General features: G+C 45.0%; 1 protein-coding gene across 1 annotated transcript in view; it reads right to left on the reverse strand.

Annotated features, from left to right (window-relative positions):
• GPC1 (glypican 1) overlaps positions 1–17,583 on the reverse strand; it is a 217,840-nt gene that overhangs the window by 25,297 nt on the left and 174,960 nt on the right. The window contains exon 3 of the mRNA XM_068145413.1: positions 3,681–4,072. Coding sequence (XP_068001514.1) covers positions 3,681–4,072 — 392 coding nt within the window. The remainder of the gene's footprint in view (positions 1–3,680; positions 4,073–17,583) is intronic.

The following is a 17,583-nucleotide window of genomic DNA, read 5'->3' on the forward strand; positions in this document are numbered from 1 at the left end:
GCTGTGAGGACAGGCTGAGAGAGCTGAGGTTGTTCAGCCTGGAGAAGAGAAGGGTCCAGGAAGACCTTCTTGTAGCCTTTCAATACTTATAAGGGTTGATAAAAAATCTGGAGACAGACTTTTTAGCTGTGCCTGTTGTGACAGGATGAGAGGTGATGGTTTTATACTAAAAGAGGGGAGGTTTAGACTCGATAGTAGGAAGACATTTTTTACAGTGGGTGGTAGAACACTGGCACAGGTTACCCAGAGAGTTGGTAGATGGGAACATTCAAGGTGAGGTTGGATTTGAGTCTGAGTGATCTTATCTAAAGATGTCTGCAGGGAGGTTGAACTAGATGACCTTTAAAAGTCCCTTCCAACCCAAACTAATCTATGACTCCATTATTTCACAGCAGTGTATTCTCACTCTCCTTGCTGAACACAGCAATGGCTCACAACAAGCGTGGATCTCCAAGCAGCAGCTGGCAGGCAGCAAGTCTCCCATCACAAGGTCTTTAACTGTTTGCATGAAGCTTGGAGTCATAGCAAACACTCTTTTTGGGCAGCTACCAATCTCACAAGCACTGAAAAGGATTCTGCACAGATCTGGAATACTTCTATCTCGCTCTGGCATGCAGCATGAGGTGTGCATTCTTGGGGGAGCCCCTTCTGTGCGGGTCCTTCACTAGAAGTTTTGTGGCTGCTGCTGTTTTGGTAGCTGCTGCTTCACAGAGACGATGAAAACCACACTTGACATTGTGCTACTTCAATGAAAACCTGCAATTTGTGCTGAAAGAATGGCTACAGAAACACACAACCTGAATATGAACATAGAGTTGCTGCCTCAACATCCTCACCCAGGTCTGGGACATGGGTAATCCCTAACTCTCTACCAGAGCAGGGTGTTAACCTGCATGTCTCTCCCCAGCCCTTCCACTCTGCCCATGATGCAAAGAGCTGCACCAGCCACACATGTGCCCCGGGCCTCCTGGGCCCCCTGCCACAGCCGCTGTGCAGATGGCTGTGCTTCTGCTGCTGTCAGCATGGGGCCAGGCTGGTGGCACGAACTGCAGCATTAAAAGCTTTAGATCTTGGTGTCAGAGCCTGCAGTCTGTCAGGGTGACTTTGCTTTAAAAGCTAGGATGGCAGTAAAGATGAAGAATTGGTTTGCCACTTTCTACCCAGCTGCCCTCAAACTATTTGAGAGCCTGCACTTGGGTGACAACAACCCCATGCAATGCTACAGGCTTGGGGAAGAGTATCTGGAAAGCTGCCTAGCATAGAAAACCTTGGGGGTGTTGGTTGACAGCTGAACACAAGCTAGCAGTGTGCTGAGGTGGCCAAGAAGGCAAACATTATCTTGGCCCGAAATACGAGGGCCAGCAGGAGAGGCTGCACCTTGAATATCATGTTCACTTTTGGGCCACTTACAGGAGAAAGGGGAAAGAAGATGGTGAAGGCTGTAGAGCATGAATCTTATGAGGTATGGCTGAAGGAGCTGGAGTTGTTCAGCCTGGAGAAAAGCAGGGTGAGGAGAAACCTTCTCACACTCTACAACTCCCTGAAAGGAAGTTGTAGTGAGGTGGATTTGGTCTCTTCTCCCAAGTAAGAAGTTACAGGGCAAGAAGAAATGGCCTCAAGTTGTCTGAGGGGAGGTTTAGGTTGGACATTAGGAAAAATTTCTTCACTGAAATGGTTGTCAAGCATCGAATCGTAGTATTTTTTGGGTTGGAAGGAGCCTTTAGAGGTCATTTAGTCCAACCCCCCTGTAGTGAGCAGGGACAGGAACAGGCTGCCCAGGGAAGTGGTGAAGTTACCATCCCTGGAAGTGTTTCAAGGATATATAGATATGGTGCTGAGTGACATGGTTTAGTGCTGGACTTGGCAGCGCTGAGTTAATGGTTTCCCAAACTAAATGATTCTATGATGTATCAGGAACACAGCGTGCCTGCTCCCAGCACACCAGTCCCGTTCCTATCCCCGTGCAACTCCTAGCCCCTGGCCAAGGGCTGCCCGAAGCAATGGCTTCCTATAAGACTGGGCAGCTAGAAGCTGGGGCAGAAATGCTCCTTGAGCACAGGGGAGAGGCAGCAGGGATGAAAGAAATCTCATGAAGACCCTGACTGTAGCTCAGTCAGGGCAGGCTCCTCTCCATTTTAAGACAGCCAGAAAATCTGCATCTGCTTTTCTCTAGACTACTCAGAAATGGACACTCTGAACAAGAACCTGAAACAACAATAGGATACACGTGACAAACACCTGTGAGAGGGAGAAACAATTTGGACCCTTCTGGAAATACTCCATCCTAGAGGAATGGGTTGTGGGGAGGCAGAGGGAACAGAAGGAGCCCCACATTCTGTTTGATAAGCAACAACAAGAGAAAGAGGAGAATCCAGAAAGGGGGAGACCAGAATCAAAATCCAGTGGGTCAGAAGTGTACATGAAGGTGAGGGGAAAATATGCTGCATGTCAATCTCTCAGGTCCTTCCCTTCTGCTGGTACCCTTGCTACAGTTGCTCTGCTAGCCTGCTTTACCCACCAAACTTGGCTCCAGGCAGAAACACACATCAAGCTGGAAATCTCACCCATTCAGAAGATTTATGAAAAATATTTTACTTTGGTCCCCCTGAAATTACATCACTCTCCTCTTTTATCTGCCTTAAGTGTCAGAGAAGTGTGATGGTAATGAGATGTACAAAGGCTTTTGGGTAGCTGAACAGTTTTATAGTCCCACATTGATAAATGAAAGCATTTGTCACTGTTACCACATTAATGTTTCTTCCTGAGATCAAAGTCTGGATATGCTTCATCAGATAGCACTGTCCTCCACTGTGCATTACCACATATTACCTCCTGAGGAATTTAATGGTGATTCTGTATTTTTACACTCACAGCTAAACCACATCATGATTCTCACATCGGCTGACTGCCATCTCCATGTGCAGCAAGCAAGCCATTTTTGTAGTATGGATCATCTCCTCACTACCTTGCCTGAAAAGACTGAATATCTTGTTTCAGGACAATCACCTTCTGGCTCTGACAGGCTCCTTCTGAAGTAAAGAATACAGACAATTTCCTTCCTCCTAAAACCCTGGCTTCAGTCACGTTGATTTACATTTATATAGCACCTTTCATCCCTGAAGATCCCAATGCACTTTACAAACTCACCCTTTGTACACAGAAGCTGTACAAATATACACGGGTACACAAACAGACAGGGCAATCCCATCACCGACCACTGAAAGGCATCTCTCTGCCTGTATTCCCAGCACACCTGCAGCAAGTGAGCTCTGCAAGCCCTACATCATGTCGCCATCAAGGAGGAAAATCAGGCAGTGTGATTTAGAGACATGCCATTTCCCTGCCCGGAAAGCACATGGAGTCCAGACAAGCAATAGAATGGCTTTACAGCCTGGGCACTGACATCTCCTTGGCACTCTGCTGTGTAGGTTAAAACAAGGCAAAGACTGATATGTGGTGAGCTATACCTTGCTGCTTCTGCACTGTTAGAGCCTGTAGAAGCCCAGGCTTGCTGCTCCCTTCCGCTGATGGGTGACCCTCAGGCAGTTTGTTTTATGGAAAATACATTCTTACTTTGTGATGAAAACATAAAGGGAAACAAAACCCCTTCTCCCCAACAGCAGCAGTTGACTGGCTCCTGCCAGCCTGAGGGCAGAGGAGATGGAAGAACCCCAACATACCTGAGACACTTTTTTGACCACGTCGCTGCCCACGAGAAAGCCCTGTGCATAGGAGCGTGCTGCGATGAAGGCTCGGGTCGCCTTCACCTTCAGGTCCCTGGGAACTTCCCCAAAGGGTTTGTGCTGCTCTGCATGTTTCACCATGCAGTCCAGGTACTCATCTGTGATATGGTACTGGGGATTCATCAGCTTGAAGAGCCGCTCCAGCAATCGTGTCCAGAACTCATTGAGGGCCTCTTCCAAGTTGATGTTGGAGCCCCGGTAATAGCGGCGTAGCTCACTGTACAAGTCCTTGAAGACCTTCATGTTCTGAGTGTACAATTCTCCATAAATGCTTGGAAAAGCATCATAAAGGGCCTTTTCTGACTTGTTCAACAAATCCTGGAAATAACCTGAGGAGAGAAGATGATGATGCATTAGTGGAACAAGCAGGAGTCCAACAGGCTCTGCTGCTTGGCAGCACAATCAAATGCCCTCAGAAGAGAGAAGGGCCTTAACAGAGCTTTTCCTTCAGTCAACCTTACCCACACTCTCCATCTTAAGTCTTAGCTGAGAAGACCAAAAGAGAAACTCCCCAGTGCCCTCTTCTGGCAGCCTCACATCATTGAGGCTTTTCTCTGAGTGTGTAAGGTGCCATAGTGTTACTCCTAGGTTTTCTTTACAGAACACATCAACTGGCATTACTTACATATACCATAACCTACCACAATTGTCAGCTTATAAGACACTGAACCCCAAATCAAGAACCAGTTCCTTCTGGAACAATAGTTGATACTTGTTAAACACCATTAGAGAACACTGTAAGCACACCAGGGTACCTGGGTGCTGCTCAGGCATTTGAGGTCTATTCTGTAATGACTGCTGTTAAGAGTAAGACTAGTGTATCAATACTGGCAACACACCAGAATGAAGTAAAATAAAGATTGCATCTGGAAGATAACCTGATGTCTTCCATCTCATCATGTGAAATGTTTGAATTCCTTCAGCATCACCTGCTCCAACCATCACACAAAGGTGAGGGCTTTTCTGGAGAAGATTGTAACTTCTTCAATTTTAAAACAAGCCTCACTGCTTGTTCTTTGACATGTCCTTCTGAGATGGAGCAGGACACCAGGGACAGTGCCAACCTTTCACAGTGGCACCTCCATTAACCCTCATCATTGCAGCCAGCCTGGCTCTGAGGCACAGCCCATAACACATGCCAGAGTCCCAAGCACTGAGACAGGAACAGGTACATCTTGTTCTCAAGTGTTTTTAAACAGAGGTCAACATCATGTCCAAGGCTCTCATCCCATTTGCTTATTTGGTTTTGCATCCTGCTTTTGTTTAGGTACAAAGGACTAAATGGTTTTTACACTCTAGGTTCAGTGGTTGCAGAAGTGACAGAAATGTGATTCTCTTGCTACATACAGCAGGGTAAAGATAAGAGATTCCACTCCTCCCTTACCAACATCTTTAAGTATTTCCATCCTCTCGGCTGCCAGCTGCCTTTAGGCTCTCTGAGACTGCACAGTGGGGAACTCATAGCAGGACCAGCCTGATTCAATTTATTGATTTACATAAGCAACTTTAATCATAATTTAAGTCAGTGAGGAGAAAAATGATTTAAATAATCATTTTCATTTCAATTACATTTGTATTTTTTAGGGCCTTTTGGAAGCAAACCTGATTATACTATTCTTTAAATCTAAATTACTACTTTTTTTTTCCCAGTGATGTATGATAAGCTCAAGTTGGAGGGAAACTGTTATTCAATTAAAATCAAACAGCATGTATTTAGGTATATAAATTAACTTCACTGTGCTAGGCATATAAGAAAAGAAAGAAAAGCTTCTGAAACATGCATATTGCATGTACAAAGCTTTATTAAACAAAGAATTTTTTGAGGGAATGGCACTGACTACAATTAAAGACCTCTAATATTTTAGAACCAGTAAAGCTCATTTCCAGGACTCTTGTCTATATTCACAGACTGAAAGGGCCATTTGAGCTTTTCTACATTGACAGCCTGTCATTGGCTTCTCAGATTTGAATGAAGCTGAAACTCAACAAGAAGATCAAGCAAGTGAAAATGTCCTCTGCATCTGCACCACAGGCTGCCAGTACTGGTTAGACATAAGGAAGATGTTCTGCACAATAAAGTAGTAAAATACTGGGACAGGCTGCCCAGGAATAGGATTGAGGCCTTGTCCCTAGAGAGGTTCAAGATTAAGATGTGGACCTGAGCAGCCTGATCTAGTTAGATGTGTCCCAGCTCACTGCAGGGGGATTGGACGAGATGCCCTCTGAAGGTTCCTTCCAACCCAATGCAATCTGTGAATTTTAACAAACCAATACCAAGCACTAATAGCCACAATCATGTAGTGCTTCCTCCAGCCACAATCATGTAGTGTTTAGCAGCTTAAAATTTGATTTAAGTGCTTTTAAAAGGTTATGAGTGAATTAGGTCTTAGCAGAAGTTTGGTTTATTCACTTACACAGAAAATAAAAAAGACAGTATCTAAAGAGAAACTCTGGCTTTCAGTGTGTATTTCTGGAAGAAATTCTTTTTTATTTAGCCTGACCTGGCAGTTTGTACCTCCAGACATTTGTACAGTGATCCCTCTGTCTCTCAAATGACTGATGTGCATGCATTTCTCCACCTTCCCTGTTAAAACTGGGTTTCTTTCCACAGACACCTGTGTAAGTGTGCACCAGCAGGCTGACAGGGCATCCAAGCCACCCAGGGGGATGCCTAGCATGAAAAAGGTCAAAAGCTGATCCCACCAATAAGTACTTTGCTATAGGACCTCAATTTAATAAGAGATACCTGCAGCATATGCTGTCCTAACACAGCTTATGAAATCCCCTCCTGTGGAATCTCAAGTCACACAGCAATTTGACCACTGCCCTTTGGCCAGGTCCCAGCTCTTACTTCCCCGCCCCAGCTCCCAGAGAGGAGCTGTGTCCCAAAGTAGGACGAGCTTTCTGCAAAGCCTGGGGACTACTTTGTGTCTGTATCGCCCCCTGCTTGAACAGGTCAGCCATTGCTAGTCCCAAAGACAGCAGCACTTGGGAATTTTTTCTTGTGACAAAATTACTCCTATGAACTGCAGGGTGCTAACACAGCTGAAAGCTTTCCTTTACCAAAAGGCCTCATCTGCACCGAGTAATTGTACAGTATGTAATTAAAACTTGGCAAGTGTAACTGGCCCATGAATAGCACCCATCCAGGTCACCCTGATTCATCAGCCTCTATGCAGACTGCTCTGTTCAGGTATCCCCTCTTACAGTCCTGGCTCCATCCCCAGCACAGCAGTTGTGTGCACCCACTTCTAGGAAATGTTGGCAACTCCACCAACTGGTGAAGAGTTCCAAGAGGATGATTTACTATTTGGGAGATGTCTTGCAGCATTTCTCTCTCGTCCCAGCATCACACATGAATCTGGACTAAGGGGCTCATGGCACGGCAAGCCCATGTCAGGGCTGGTCCTGATGCAGTGTAACCACTTCTTGTTGCATGGTCACCTTCAACATCTGAAAAGGCTCACTCCTAGGCTCACAAGATAGGCAGGTAACTGTCAGGCAGATGATTTGTCCTGGCAGGACATGTTTTCATGTCTGAGTAATCTGAGATGGCTTAATTTTCCTGTTTCCACAGCCTTCCTACCTGTACAAAGAACAGGAATGAGATTCACCTGCAAGGGACACAAGACACAAAGTTTCTCTGAAGTCAATATCTAAAAGCTGTTCTCTTAATGTATCACTCCAAGTGCTGCTGGTTACCCATTCACGATTTAATTAAACTGAGCACCAATTCTCTTTCTTGTATAATTAGTGTTCTTTTCTCTGTGACAAGCAACACTAACTGGATAAATTGTTCAGCAATCCAGGTGCTACAAGCTTACCAGCAGAAGGAAAAAAACCACCACCAACAAACGCAGCCTGAATTGTCAGTTCAAGGTAAAATGACTTTCTTTGTATTGCTACAGGAGAAAGGTATATCTCCCTGTGAAAAGAACTGGAAACTGCTCTTGAGAAAGTCCAAGCTAATTAAGAGTTGATGAACTGTTACTTCTCACCTAAGTGAGAGAACACCAATTACAGTTGACTCATTTGTGGCTGGTTCTCAGAAAGTTCTACTAGATTTCACACACTGAGGGAAAAAAAAACCCTACACTATCTAAGGAAAATTAATTAGCAAATAATTGTTAATTAAGTTGTCTGTGATGAACATCTGACCTGGCAGAGAATTTAAATGCTCATGTTGCAGCATTAGAAGGCTAAGAAGTGGGCTTTGTCAAGAGGGATGTATGGAAGCTTGTGCTAACTGCCCTGGTCCTCAGCATAACCTTGGCCTGCACCACGCGCACTTAGCACAGATACCTCCAATTAACACTGCAGCTCTCCTTAATGCTCCCTGCCCACTAATATCCAACCTTTAAATGCATTTGGACATGTGTCATAGATTAAGGATATGCAGGGCCTTAGGATAAAACAACTTGCTGAACCACACAGTTCAGGCATCTGTCCATGATTTCAGGCAGAAGCAATTATTTATTGTAGTGGAAGCACCCCATTATCTGTAGCCATGGTGGGTGGGGACCTTTAGGTAACTTGTGTGGCTGGAAACCTCTAACAATTCAGCTACCACATTATTTCTGTAAGAAGCTTAAAATAACCATCCAGTGGGTGCATCTGGATTTATTAACTCTCACTTGGTCCACCACTACTGAGCCTTCCCTGGCTCCCAATGGATGACAGGAGTGATTAGTTCTGGCACAGCATGAGCAGATGGAAGCAGCTTCATAGAGGTCACATCCTGGACAACCCCCCAAGACCCCTGAGCTCTGCTGATGCTGTATTCTCCAGGCCACCAGCAAGAAGCTCAACCTATGTTTGTGCATGGAAGCATGTGGCTTTGTTAGCCTCAGGAATGGCAGGGAGAGAGTAAAAGGGCTCATGAAGAGCCAGCACTGTAGCTACAAAGCCCTTCTGGCTCTTGGACTCACCACTGCACTCCCATCCCTGAGAGCAGGTACACAAAGGGGTGAGGTGGCTCTGCAGAGGACCAGCTTCCCTCTGAAATAACCTACTGGTTTCCACTCTGAGCCACAAGAAAACAGTTCTGTATCTTCTAGACCCATGCCGAAAAGCCACAAATGTTCTCAGCTTCTTCAGAAATTTTACAATGGAGCTGTACTAGCCAGAGATACCTTGCTGCAAGTCACCTGCTGAATCTATGGCTGGGCTTCCCACTTTGAAAAAGTTTTCTCAAAGAGCCATTGAAGAGACAAGTCCTTCCTCACCACTACCAGCTAAGGTCTTCACAACACTATGAAGCCCAGCAAGCGATTTTCTAACACCAATAATTCAGAGAAAGCAAGCTCAATTTTCCCTGGGCCAATGAAAAGCAGAGGTCCTCAGTCAGGGCTGTTCCTACATGAAACATCACCTTTTGCACTCCTGCTGTGAAAGTATTCAAAAGAAAAGAAAAAAAAAAAAAAAGGAAATGGGACTTCCCCCTCCACCCCCCTTAATATTATTGCCTCTCATTTCCAGGCTCAGAAACAAAAAACCTGTTCAGATGAAATTTCTCATTTGGCAGAGGCCAGGTCTGAAAAACTTCTGCCTCACATACAAGAATGTCAGAAAGTTATAAGCAAAGAAACTAAAAGTTTTTACAATCCAGACAATTCTGCAACCTTGGCTGCTGGTTCTCCTGCTGCTGTAGTGACAAAAACTTCTCAGGGAATGAGGTTTTCAACCAGAATCTATAATCTCTGCATTCAAGAGACTGTAAATCCCCACCCATTCCCCCACTTCACAGCTTCCCAGTGTTCGCAGCTCATATTTTCACAGTTTCCACATTTTCACAACTCTGGATTCAAATTGGGAAGCTGTGAACAGCAAAGTGGGGACCAGCAGTTTCTCTCTGAAGATGGAAAGTTTTGAGTTCCTCCTTCCTCACCCCCTACCAGCAACAAGTATTTTATCCAAGCTTTTTGATACCATTTGATCACTCAACATCTGGATCACGCTGGGGTTTCTTCAACTAATATAATGATGGAACAGGAATGGATATAGAGGGAAGTGAAGAAGTCACTGAAAGAACAACATTCAAATGCTCTTTGGGCATGTAGCAGATCAAGTTTTCTTTGAAACCTACCAGATTTTAGAGGCATACTAGAAGATATATGAGAATTAGAGAAAGACAACTGAATTATTTTTAATCTGAATATTATTGAAGCCTTAAGCAGAAAACTGCAGTGTAAAAAGCCTTAGCATAACTGGAAAGAGTAGTACCAGATTGGTGGGGAGAAAAACACATTGCTCAGTTGATGCCATTAATTACAAAATCAGATTTTAAGAATAAATCTGTTCCTGAAGGCATGTTTAGCATTGTGTGATTTGATCTCGTGAAGGTTCTGGGCAACAACCTCTACCTCCATCTGCAAGTCCATAAGCAGAGGGCAAAGGCATCAGGGTGCAGGGCTCCAGCAGGAAGAAAGCCCATGGCAAGAGACACTTTCAATTGTTCACTTGCCCTCGAAGCAGCAGAAGTAGCACGGAGAGATCTTTCCTGCCTCCACCTTCCAGTGTCAAGCACTTCTCTACTTCTTTCTTTCTTAGTACAAGAACAGATTGCTCTGCTCTAGGACAGCAAAATTCCATTTTGCCTATGCTTCCTAAAAGCCTTGTGTAGTCCCTGCAGGAACTCCTAATTATTTGTGCTACAACAGTGCGCCATAGCTAGAGAAGTGCCATTCTTCAGCAATGGGGCAAGATAAAATCTCTCCTGCTGGTTGGACAGCCTTGCATGGTGAGCTGGGTTTGTGGTCTGAAGTCCTTGCAGTTCATTCATAAACTGCCAGGACAGCTGGAGATGGGAGCAAATATGTAAGGAGGATGAAGTATCAAATGCTATATTCAATTTCACAAGTTTGCAAGCACATGAATCTGTGGTGGAATTCACAAAGGGCTGGGGCCATGGAGCACCTCTGCAGCTGTGGTGGGAGGCCCAGTGAAATGCCTTTACCATTAACACTCATATTGTGTTTCAAGAAGACTGGAGTAAGAACAGGAGAATAAAATAAACTGCCTCTGCAGTGTCCTGAACATCAGTAAAAGTAGGGGAAGAAATAGCATGGGCATGTCTGCTAGAGCGGAGCTCCCTCTTGATGCCAGCCCTGCTAGTCTGAGGCACAGTATTTTAAATGGGCTGACCTCACAGAATCACCAAGGTTGGAAGAGACCATCAAGCCCAACCTGTCACCCAAGACCTCATGACTAAACCATGGCACCAAGTGTCACGTCCAATCCCCTCCTGAACACCTCCAGGGACAGTGACTCCACCACTTCCCTGGGCAGCACATTCCAATGGCTAACAACTCTCTCAGTGAAGAACTTTCTCCTCACCTCGAGCCTAAACTTCCCCTGGTGCAGTGAGAGACTGTGTCCTCTTGTTCTGGTGCCTGGGAGAAGAGACCAACCCCCTCCTGGCTACAACCTCCCTTCAGGTAGTTGTAGAGAGCAGTAAGGTCTCCCCTGAGCCTCCTCTTCTCCAAGCTAAACAATCCCAGCTTGTTCAGCCTCTCCTCGTAGGGCTTGTGCTTGAGGCCTCTCCCCAGCCTCGTTGTCCTTCTCTGGACATGCTCAAGAGTCTCAATGTCTGTCTTAAATTGAGGGGCCCAGAACTGGACACAGTACTCAAGGTGTGGCCTAACCAGTGCTGAGTACAGGGGCACAATGACTTCTCTGCTCCTGCTGGCCACACTATTCCTGATGCATGTCAGGATGCCATTTGCCTTCTTGGCCACCTGGGCACACTGCTGGCTCATGTTCAGCCAGCTGTCAATCAGCACCCCCCGGTCCCTTTCTGTTTGGCAGCTCCCCTCCACTGCTGCACATCCTAAAACCATTTTGCTTCTCCAGGTGGGTTTTTTAATGCTGTTCTTGCAGTCAAACTACTATCAGAAGATAATAATTCAGCAACAGATTTAAGCTGCTAAAATCCAGATCTAATGCATTCATGTCTATTTTATTCACTTCAGCAAGTATGATGATATTTTATTTATAAAATGGTTATTACTCATGATTAATTTAAGCAGTATTCATGGCTGTGCTGAAGAGCTGCTATCAATACGACAGCAGTGATATGCTCTGGTTTCTACCTTGGCTGGGTCCTGCCAATGGAAACAACCACTGTGAGACCGAGTAGTTTAGTGGCCATGTGCAAATAGCCCTGCATGCTGCAATCCTGATGGCATGTTCCTTGGCAGATACCTCTCTCCTCACAGTTTCATAGTTGCTCTTGTGTAGCTGTTTCCTCAGTCCTGACCCATCTGAAGAAGGCAGTCCCTTCCTGTGTACTCACTCTCCTCTGCATCTTCTGTGCCCTCTTACACATCACCCCTGTTTGGTGGCTGTGACTGAAGAGGCATCATAAGAAATCAAGACCCAGATGACAAAAAAGTCCTAAGAAATGGAGATAAAATTAGCTTCTACATAGAAGCCAAAGGATCAACAGTGAGAACAAACATGCCAGGGTGTAAGAATAATGATGCTTTTAGGTACAACTTCTGAACATTTAGGATCCTCTCCAAAGATCCACTTTGCCTTTAAAGGGGAGCCAAATACCCTTATCTGAGAACAGTGCAGGAACACAGGACTGAAGAGATGTGGTGGGTCAATGGGACATGTGCCGGCTATGCAATGCAATCACCTGATTCGGTCCTCCTCTAGGCCTCCTCAGTGCCCAGCACAAAAACACTTGGAGATTTTGCTCTCCCTGCTCCTACTGAAAGGCTGGTCCAGAACATACCCTCAGATGGGTTGACTCATTTTCTTAATTTCCGGGTTGAAGGTCATTCTTTATTCCCCTGGTCTTTGTCAGTGTGGCCCTATAGTTTCAGCAGTTGGTTTTGTTTGTGGTGTTCAGTCTCTCAGATATTTATACACAAAATCCTGTGTTTTCTCAGCATCCATGATGCCTTGTGACACAAGAAAAGACGCTCTCCCCTCTTCACACTTGACAGACTCTCCAGCATTCTTGATCATTCCACTACCTCTTATCTTCACCTTTTCCAGTTGGCATTAACTTTTCTTAACTGTGGGTGGTCAGAACTACAAACATCTCTTCTTCACTAGCAAGAACGCTCTGAATACTGCAAGGACTGCACTTACTTCTTTAAGGAATGCATCACATTAGCATTTCACAGACTTTCTGCCACCAACTGGTACATCCCCAACTCTCCTCTTTGCTACTTCCAACCAATTAGTCCCCAGCTGTATACTTCACTGTGGAATACTGAATTTCACCCTGTTTCTATTATTTTGGTTGTCATGGTTATCCACTATTCTCTTCAATAATGACAACTTTTCCCAACACTGTGTCATCAATTAATTTCAAGAAGACCTTTCTTTTCCTTTGTGGTGGTCTTTAATGGGGCTGTTAACCGGGTTGAGGCTCTAGGCCTGTCTTTGAGAACCACAACTGGGACCTTCCCTCCAGCCCAGGAGCTCTTCTTTCAGCACAGCACAACATTCCCTTCAGCAAGTCCTTTGCCTGATAATTCCTTTACTAATTTCCATCTTCTTCAGCTTAATTAACTACTCAAGGCACAGATGCAAATGCCTTTGAAGTCTCCTGAGATGAGCTGATAGAACAGATATACCATGAACAACAGTGGAAGCACAGAGCAACATAGGATTTGATCTCATCTCTGCAAGAGCTGGCTTTGGGTAAAAGCAAAAGACGGCCTACCTCAAACTGGTTTTAGACTGGGGCATAAGTCAGATTGTTACTTTTGCTAGAGAAAAAAAGGGAGAAGGGGGAGAAGGGGGAGGAGGGGGAGAAGGGGGAGGAGGGGGAGGAGGGGGAGGAGGGGGAGGAGGGGGAGGAGGGGGAGGAGGGGGAGGAGGGGGAGGAGGGGGAGGAGGGGGAGGAGGGGGAGGAGGGGGAGGAGGGGGAGAAAAGAAGGGGGAGAAGGGGGAGAAAAGAAGGGGGAGAAGGGGGAGAAAAGAAGGGGGAGAAGGGGGAGAAAAGAAGGGGGAGAAGGGGGAGAAAAGAAGGGGGAGAAGGGGGAGAAAAGAAGGGGGAGAAGGGGGAGAAAAGAAGCTCTGTCAGAAAACAAAGCAGTGGCAAGTCTGAATGTCACGAGCACAACCATCAAGACCCTCCCCAACCTTAGCAGCAGCCCTTTCCAAAACACAGCTAGTGAAGAAACCACTTTAGACTTTTATGATCGTGATGAACTTTGTGCTACTTTCCTAAAGTCTCTTGGAAAAAGATTTATGCAAATCTTCAGATATCCCTGAATTCAAGTTCATACAACAACTTTGCAAAGACAAGACTCACTTGGGGCTGGGGGTCAAGAAAACTAAACAGTCTGTATGGCTGGTAGGGCATCTGAGCTAAGCCTGTGTGTACACTGCAGCAGTAATAGCAGCCAGTATCCACAGGCCACAGTGTGTGAACCTGCTGCAGTATTCCCTTCTGCCTGGTGGAAAAGTAACAAGATGGAAGCAGGAGCAAGTGGCATATACTTGCTTGGAAAGTGACTCCGGGCACCACACAACACTCTTGCAGACCCAAGGATATGAAATACCATGAAAAGTAATGCAGCTGACATCCAAACCATTTGCCTGGGTAGCTCCTCTATTGTTTAGGCTTGGAATTCCCATGTTAGGAAGCTTGCTCGCAGTGCAGCCCCTAGGGCAGAAGGAGTGCCCAGATGCTATGTGTGGGGCTGTACTCCAAAGGATGGAATTATTAAGGTGTGCCAAGGTTTGTGTGTGCAGCACCGCAGTTAAATGACTCCTAGTGGTACATGCAGGCAGCTGGCCTCTTGCTCCTGCATGGCTGGAAGTGTTCAGAAGTTGTGCGTGACTGTGACAACGTGTCCACGTATGAGACTGAAAGACAAGCTGCGTGTAGTCTAGATTTTTCATGTGGTTTTCTCAATCTATCACATTTAAAGCCTATCACATTTAAACCCTATTCCCTGTAACTCTCTCAAAACTTTTTGTTTTTATTGAATCCTGTCATTCAAAATGGTGCAACAAGTCACAGACACAGGTATCTTCTCTGGACGTTCGGAATGCTTAGATACAAGGCTATAGTGAGTCACACCACAGCAATACAGCTGGAGCTACAGTCAAGTGTGCAACCCTACAGGCAAGGCAGTACTGTGTACCAGAAACAGGACAAGGGAGCATCTTACCCCTCAAAAGCTACACCACTACAAGGTTTCCTGGCCAAGCCTCAATGTCTAATAATCACTGTTGGTCACTAGCTTCCAAGGACTTGTCAGACCCTTTTTGAACTTAGGTATGTAATTACAATGAGGCTCTCGCAATCAGCCCCATGTTCACTCATATTTTCAGGGGAAAAATACTTCCTTCCACTGGTTTTAAATCTCTACAGCACAACAGCCATAAACCTTCTCATGCAAGGAATACAGTATACACACTCCTCATTTACCATCTCTCATACTTCCATGTCTTTGCTAAGTTGGAGAGTCTTATCTATAAAAAGCAACCGTGTTCTTTCACTTGCTTTGCCATTATCTTTTCCCTCCTCAGCACAGGCTTCTTTTGCCAGTGTATCAAGCTGAGAAGACTTTTGTGTCTGAGGTCCTCTGCTCCATGCTGTGGAGCCCTGTGCTCCAGCCTGCCTGGTGGAGAACAGAGCTCTGCTGTGAGGTCCTGCTGTGAGGAAACCTGCCGTGGGCTGAAAGCCCTTGCAGATGGGATTTGGTCTGTTTGCATCCAGGGTGGGATAAGCAAATACAAGCGATGTGAATCATAAAATTATTTTCACCATGTGTGTTCCTGGGATCTGAGCTGGCAAGCAATGTTAATTACAGCCCCTTCTAAATATATCTGTGCTACAATTACAGACTTGCAGCAAATGATGAACTGCAAGTATTGCCCCAGCAGGCTCTTCCCAAACAGACCTCTGAGAGATAACGACTGGGAAGGCACGTGGGTGGGATTCTTCAAACGGGAGTCAAGTCTGATCTGGGGGCTTAGTCCTCACTTAAGGAAGAAAAGGCACCTCCCTCTTTAGCACAAGCTGAACTGTTCCTCAGTGCTGCTCACCTCTCTCTATGGCTGGTAGTAGAAGCTGAAATAACTAAGCTAGAGTAGGCTGAACTTTTGGATAAATGAAATTTTGTGAGACTAATTCCAGTCTCTGTTTTATTTTTTTTTTCTTTTAAGAAACCTGCATTTATAGGCAAACCAACAAGCATCATGGGTATCACTGACAAGAACATAAAGAAAAGCAGTTGCTAATGCTGCCTGGTTTTTTCCAGGTTTCTTCAGTAAGACCTGAAGGGCTTGATTTCCCTAACAGTAAAATAAACTCAGAACTAAACTGGCAGTTTTAAAAGGTGCAATACACACCCTGGATAAGTGCACATACCTACACCAGAGGTATTTTTTTGCTCCTGAAGTGTTCCTTTCCTCCAGATCAAATAAACAGCTGGTTATGCAGAAATGTGCCCTCTCAACTGCAGATAAAAGGGAGATGGCCAAGTAACCTCCCAACGCCCCAGCTGCATGCCCATGTACTGAGCTGGTGGCAAAACTGCAGAGATGTGGCATGAATGAGTGAGGCAACGGATCTACTCAGGAGATGTCTGGGCAGGTTGTCACATTTCCATCAACACCTTCCCAACTGGCTTCACTGAGGCTGAATGTGACATTCTGCACCTTTCAGCAAACTCTGGGCAGGTGTCACTTCACCTGCCAGAGCACCTCTCGCCCTTCTTCCCTTGCCCCGAACACACCCTGCTGAAGGTTGAAAATAATTAAGCCTCTACAGCTGTCAATACAATCTTCTAACTTCTTCCTTACTTATAAAATATACCATTAACATGAACCAATCTGTCACTAGGTCAGGCTCTTTGCAGTAAGAAAAACATCAGTGAATGATTTTGGTTGCAGAATTAAATGCTTTTCCTTGTCTCTGTACAAAAAAACCCAACCCCAAAACACCAAAAAAAAACCCCAGCCAACTAGCCAATCCCCCCAAAAAACCACCACCAGCAACAACAACAGAAAAAACAAACAAACAAAACAGAGGAAAACCCCCTCAGGGTCTGTACCTATCTTTGACACTTCCAATGTTGAGAAGGACTTATGCAATCAAGCATCGTTTTCAAGATAAAAAACTCCTTATTTAAGTTTTCAAGAGCTGTAGGCTTCATATTGTGGAAGTGGAACAGAACTGATTTCAGCTTTTAGTCTTTTTCTTGAGTGTTGCCTTCTGCTCAAAATTGCCTCTAGACAAACTATTTATTGTTGGGTTAATTAGATAAATTGACTCTATCCTTGTCACTGCATTTTTCCAGTATGGAGTATCTAAGACACATGGTCTTTGGATATCTAACTGGCTTGAGTATCTGACACATGGGCTTTCCCAAAGGAACATGGAGGCTACAAATCACCAGCTCTGGGGATTATATTCTAGACAGGCAAAGTTTCCACATTATTATTGCAGGAGTTTATCTAAGACTGCACAAAGCTCTTAATCCCTAGTTTTCACTCTTTCAACACCATCAGAAAAGAGCTCATCTCTTTGTAAGAATAATTTGCTTATGACATTCTCACCCATGGAACTAGTATGCAAAGGAGAAACAGGTAAAGAGGAGTGAAGACAGCTACTGTTGACAGGCAATCTGAAGTGTGCAATATGTATCTGACAACTGGAAGGGGAAAGAATATACATATATACAACAATATGCATGTCTTATCTGAATAATAGACAGATTAACACCATTTGCTATTTTAATATAGCTGAAGTACAGGCCTCCTAAGTTATAGCAGTACCACTACTGAAACAGCTGGCTGATTTCACTGCATTTCATTGAGATCCATAGAAGTAAAAGACACTGTCCAGTACTTAGACACTTTC

Source organism: Melanerpes formicivorus, unplaced genomic scaffold, assembly GCF_026170545.1.
Source record: "Melanerpes formicivorus ecotype bairdi unplaced genomic scaffold, bMelFor1.0.p_v2 SCAF_12, whole genome shotgun sequence".
Classification (NCBI taxonomy): Eukaryota; Metazoa; Chordata; class Aves; order Piciformes; family Picidae; genus Melanerpes; species Melanerpes formicivorus.